Here is a 5712-nt window from a genome sequence, read left to right on the forward strand (position 1 = left end):
ATTACTATATACTCATATTTTTCGTACACCAACCAAAAGGATCATCTGCTCCCCGCGCCGGGGTCAGGGCCAAGGCCGCGGCTGCTCAGCTCGCCGGGGCCGCGCCGCACGCGCTGCTGTTGTTCGGCTCGTCGGGGCCGCGCCGCCGCCGCCGCTCTGCTCGCCTCCGCCGCTGCTCTCGCCAGGCCGCCGCCGCGTGCAGACCCGGCTCTTCCCTCACCTGGTGGACTCCCTCCTCGGTGCCGGCGCCAACTGATGGATCCGGTTCGCCGTCCGGGATCGATCTCCCGAATCTGTAGTCGAGTTCATGTATCAGGAACCAGAGAGAAGCTGGGAAATAATAATTAATATATAATAATTCGATGGTGTTGTTATCCTGTATCTTGTTCTACGTTTGATTGATGAGCAGGAATACAATTCTCATGATGATTTATGGTAATAATGTAGCACTGTTCAAAGTTGAAAAGAGAAGAGAGAGGAAGAGGAAAGGAGAAAAGAGGAGAGACTGACATGCGAGTCCATTCACAAAGAGTAAAATGAATTATTTACAATAAGTCCTCATATTTTTGGAGCTGGAGCACTGCAAAAAGTCAAACACATACATTAACTCCATGTTTTTCTGGAGTTGGTGAAGTGGAGCTGCAAAAGGATGGAGTTGGTGAAGTGGAGCTATTTTTTCTGTAGTGGAGTGCTGCTAAACACCCTCTAATAAGCAAATATATGTATGTACTAATTAATAGTGCCAGTTATATTATAGCAAATCTCTGCATGTAGTAATCAATAAAAGGAACCGCCAAGAAGATCTCGGCAGGGTGCTCCCCGTCCTAAAATAATCTGAGTTCGTGCACGCGCCTATAATACGACGACAGCCATGGCGGTGTGGCTTTTATTTCTACCTAATCATCTGCAACTGCACCACTAGCTATAGCTCATACGAAACACTACCGACGAGGGTGAGGTTTTCAGTGCCATTCATGCGCAAGAAACCCCCTGGATGTATCCTTCTGGCCAAGTTCGATCGCAATTCGTGTGTTTGGGAGAGGCCACATCACCAGCTCCACCTCGCTTTTGCGGGCGACGACGGCTCTGGCGTCGCGTCATGAACTTGTTGCGAAGGAAATGCCAATACATGCCACGCAATAAAACCTATCTATGTCTATACAATCCATCACAAAGAAACGAAAAAGTTGATCGACGCAATGCCACGCCCCAATACATACATACATACATACATATCACATATCCCTACGCGATGGCCGGCGCAAAAGGGTTGTTGCCGTGATGCTGACCCTCTCCTGGCTGTACCTCTCTCCAAAGTTGATTTCCATCCGCTTCGCGCGCTAGATGACCTAAGGCCGTGCCGTGGCAGCGGACATGGCGGCCGCGCTCCGCCACGAAACCAACGGTCAAGGCGGTTCGCAGATGTTTTTTAATGATCTTTATTTTTGAAGTTTTTAGATTTTGATATCATATTTTGGTATTATGATTCATTTTGTACATTGTAATGGGCAAATTGTAGTGGTTCCACGTGTGTTCTTTAATGATCTTTATTTTTGAAGTTTTGAGATTTTGATATCATATTTTGGTATTATGATTCATTTCGTACATTGTAATTGGCAAATTGTAGTGGTACCACCTACCATAGCTGTTCGGAAGTGTACTGTGTTTGCCCTATAGCTATGTTAGTGCAATTCTAAAGGTGTATAGTAGGAAAAGTTACATGTGTGGATACTATAGCAAATTTGGTATTGTATAGTGCATGTACAATGAATGTGTGGGACCTGCCATTTGCATCAAACTCTAATTTCATCATCAAACTATATGAAAGTGTTATAAATATATTTTATTTATTTTTGAGATTTATATAGTTGTACAATGTATCGTGAGATATACAACATTGGTACATGTCTTATGTATTATTATTTTTAGGATATATATGATTATACATGAGTGGTACATATCCTTTATATTATTATTTTTAGGATCTATATGGCTTTATGTGAGATGCACCACCGTGGTACATGTTTTAGTATTTATTATTTTTGGAAAGTATTGAATATAAAAAAATAAGTTCCCAGTATAATTAAAAAATCATGGTTTATTATTTTCTTTTTTCTTCTTGCAACTTAACTTGAATGTGAAAAAATAAAAATAATATAGAATTTGCAATATTATGTGTACCGAATAAAGTAAAATATTTGTGTGTGGATAATGACCATGTTAACGGTTAGAATTTGTATGTGTGGCACATAATTATTATAGTGTATATATTATTTTTGTAAGCATTCAAAATTCAAACTCATCCGTGCACATGGGAGTACAGCTTGCATGTCGTTTTATGTCACATCAATCATTATCGTTCTTTCTCTTCTTTTTCTTTTAGATGTATCGTACCTTTTATATTATGTCACACAGCTGACATATTGTGAAAGAAAAAATAACGTATACTTAGTAATACGTTCACAAGAGACAAATCAACACGAAAACCGAGCAGGATAGATCGTGTTGCAACACCGTGGAGGTTTTGGCGACCGTGCCGGTAGCAGTGACACCGAGGGAGCGGTGAGCACACCCCAGCTCCCCAAGGAGGTGAGGAGAATCGGCAGCCGACTTGCGGCCGTATACCATCTCCACTCGCTGTCACACTTGACAGCAGCCTCGGTGCCTGCAAACCGGCGTCCAGCTTTGCCTGCCCACCATTTTCGCCACCGCAGCCCACCCCTCCGTATAAATTCGCGACCAGTCCCCCCCATCCCTCTCATTCCTCGGCCACAGAGCCTGATCCTCTCACCAGACTCGCCCCGCGAGTTCTCGCTATTCGCGAACAGGTCCTCCCCGCCCTGTCCATGGAAAGGCGGCAGGGCTTCTTCGCTGCCCTGCGGGAGGAGGTGGCGCGCGGGCTGTCGCCGGCCCGGGCGCGCCGCAAGTCCGAGGCGGCGGACCTCGCCGCCGCGTTCAGGTTCGCCGGCGGCGGTGGGGGTGGTGGCGAGATGCTGGCGCCGCTCATGGAGGGGCCCGATCCGGAGTCCGGCGACGGGGAGGGCTGCGGCGGCGGCGGCGGCAGAGGAGCGCGCGGGAGGAAGGAAGGGTGGGGGCACTGGGTGCGCGGCCAGCTCGCGCGCGCCCCGTCCTCAGTGGCCGCGGCGGCCGCCGGCGCCGGCGCGACGCGCAACGACCTCAGGATGCTCCTCGGCGTCATGGGCGCGCCGCTCGCGCCCGTTCAGGTCTGCACCGCCGAGCCGCTCCCACACCTCAGCGTCAAGGACACTCCCCTCGTAAGCGCTTCTCTGGCCACTCTGCTCCGCGTATTTCTTTCGCTGTTTGCTCCAGATTTGGTTTCGATCGTGTGCTCGACGAAATGCCGGAGTCACGTTTTTCATGGATGTTTGAATCCGAGTTGCAATTAATTCTTGGATTCATGGTCCTGTAGACTGTAAAAATTCCCTGCTTGTGATTACAGTGCTGTAAAGGGTAATTCTTGTTGTCTACTACACCTCTGGTCCTGGGACCTTTGACTGCTCTTTAGGACTGATGTGTGTTAAAAAAAATTTCACCGCTGTGATGCGTGTTTAATTCAGCGATGTTACCAGTGTGCTGTAAAACATGGATATTTTACTGTTACGAACAAGTGTGTAATTTTTTTTGCCTGTGACTGTGCAACCACAGGAGACCTCGTCGGCACACTACATCCTGCAACAGTACCTCGCGGCCTCCGGAGGGCACAAGCTTCTGGCGTCCGTGCGCAACGCCTACACCATGGGCAAGGTGCGCATGGTGGCCACTGAACACGAGACCGCCGGCCGCCTCACCAAGAACCGCAATGCTGGACGCGGCGGCGAGCCCGGCCGCTTCGTGCTGTGGCAGATGGCACCAGAGATGTGGTACATCGAGCTGGCTGTCGGTGGGAGCAAGGTGCACGCAGGGTGCAATGGCAAGCTTGTGTGGCGCCACACCCCATGGCTTGGTGCCCATGCTGCCAAGGGCCCTGTTCGCCAGCTTCGCCGTACCCTTCAGGTATACTCCTGTGTGCGGTTGCCTTGTCACTCCTAATTCAGCCATATAATTTGGTTTAGGTTTACTCAAGTCTTTTGAATGATGTTCTTTCCAGGGCTTGGATCCACTGATCACGGCAAGCATGTTTGCTGGTGCACGGTGCATTGGGGAGAAGAAGGTGAATGGGGAGGATTGCTTCATCCTGAAGCTGAGCACAGACGCTGAGACCCTCAAGGCACGCAGCGAAGGCTTTGCAGAGATGATCAGGCATGTCATGTTCGGGTACTTCAGCCAGAGGACTGGTCTTCTTGTCCACATCGAGGATTCACATCTGACCCGGATTCAGTCAAACACTGGAGGGGATGCAATCTACTGGGAGACTACCATCAGCTCGTTCATGGAGGATTACCGTCCAGTGGATGGTATAATGATTGCACATTCTGGGCGCTCGGTTGTGACCCTTTTCCGGTTTGGTGAGGTGGCCATGAGCCACACCAAGACTCGGATGGAGGAGGTGTGGAGCATTGAGGAGGTCGCGTTCAACGTTCCTGGGCTGTCCATGGACTGTTTCATCCCACCCACTGATATCAAGTCTGGATCTGTTGACGAGACTATGGAGCTTACTAATGGAGAGAGGAGCAGGGCCGGTCCTCCCCCAGGCCACCGTGCTAAAGTTGCTGCGCTTGAGAAGGCAGAAGAAGATAAAGTGGCATGGGGAGGTGGAACCATACTTGAAAACCACAACTGATCTGCAGTCTGTTCATACTTGGTTCTCACAGTGCAGCTGCTGACTCTGTTGCATCTAGTGTAGGAGAAACAAGTGAAATGGGAGGATTTGGAAGTTTAGTAAATCCAAATGCCTCCCGTGTATAGGAAGAAGCATGAGATTTTCACAAGGTCTTGCACATGGTGGAAGCGGATCTGTGTGAAGTATCCTTTTTCTGATCTCATCCAGAGATATGGTAGTAGGTAGCCCTATTTGCTGCTTCAGGCTTTTTTTTGTCAGTGCCTCCTAGCTGTGTTCTCCATCCCGACCACATGAGAAGGATCATTGTGGTTGGTTCTCTTTTAGCTATACTAATTGGTCACTGCCGTCAGCGGGGAAGAAGGATTTCCTCTTCCTGCAATCGGCAGTGACTTAGCTGTCATTGCATCCGATTGGTGGTGGTTCAGTGTGCTTCTCTTGGCGATGGATTCAGGTCAAGCTAACCTCTCAGAGAGAAAAAAAAATTGAACATCTGAATGGTTGTTACTTGTGTTTTTGTACTGAGTAGAACCTGTTAGATGGTTGTTACCAGTGTTTCTAAGTTTTTTTTTTGGTTCCTGAACCCCCCTTGGCATCTCACTATATTTTACCATGAGATGAAAGGATTTAGTGTTAAACAGAAGTTCGATGCATGTAATCCCAAACATGTTTATTATTCTGAGTGTCATGGATTGAGCTAGCTGTGGCTGTGACTGTCCTTAGGAGGAAATGAAATGATTCAGGCTTTTGGGGCGTTGAAGTGCAAACAGTGTGGCACCATCAATGTGGTTTTCTCCAGGCCTGCCCGGTTTTACTTTGGTCTGCAGTATGCTGGAGGGAGTAATGATCCATAACTATGATGGCACGGCCCCCATGTGGCGCTTCTATTGCGGCCTCAACCTCCCCAGGTGCTGCCTGTCATTAGAGTGACACTGTGATGAGCACAGGGATACATGCAGTACATCTCCTAGCTT

The 5712-nt window shown here is 48.6% G+C and overlaps 1 protein-coding gene across 1 annotated transcript; it reads left to right on the forward strand.

Annotated features, from left to right (window-relative positions):
- The first annotated feature begins 2753 nt into the window (after window positions 1–2753).
- LOC117840685 (uncharacterized) lies at window positions 2754–5414 on the forward strand. The gene is made up of 3 exons (XM_034721205.2): window positions 2754–3275; window positions 3667–4014; window positions 4109–5414. Exons 1-3 carry the CDS (start codon window positions 2847–2849, stop codon window positions 4739–4741), a joined length of 1410 nt encoding a protein of 469 aa, XP_034577096.1. The 5' UTR covers window positions 2754–2846; the 3' UTR covers window positions 4742–5414.
- The last annotated feature ends 298 nt before the right edge of the window (window positions 5415–5712 follow it).

The sequence above is a fragment of the Setaria viridis genome, chromosome 9 (genome assembly GCF_005286985.2).
Source record: "Setaria viridis chromosome 9, Setaria_viridis_v4.0, whole genome shotgun sequence".
NCBI lineage: Eukaryota > Viridiplantae > Streptophyta > Magnoliopsida > Poales > Poaceae > Setaria > Setaria viridis.

Coding starts and splice junctions, on each gene's coding strand:
- LOC117840685 (XM_034721205.2), top strand. CDS start 2,847: ATGGAAAGGCGGCAGGGCTTCTTCGCTGCCCTGCGGGAGGAGGTGGCG. Junction 3,276..3,666: donor GCGTCAAGGACACTCCCCTC/GTAAGCGCTTCT, acceptor GTGCAACCACAG/GAGACCTCGTCGGCACACTA. Junction 4,015..4,108: donor AGCTTCGCCGTACCCTTCAG/GTATACTCCTGT, acceptor TGTTCTTTCCAG/GGCTTGGATCCACTGATCAC.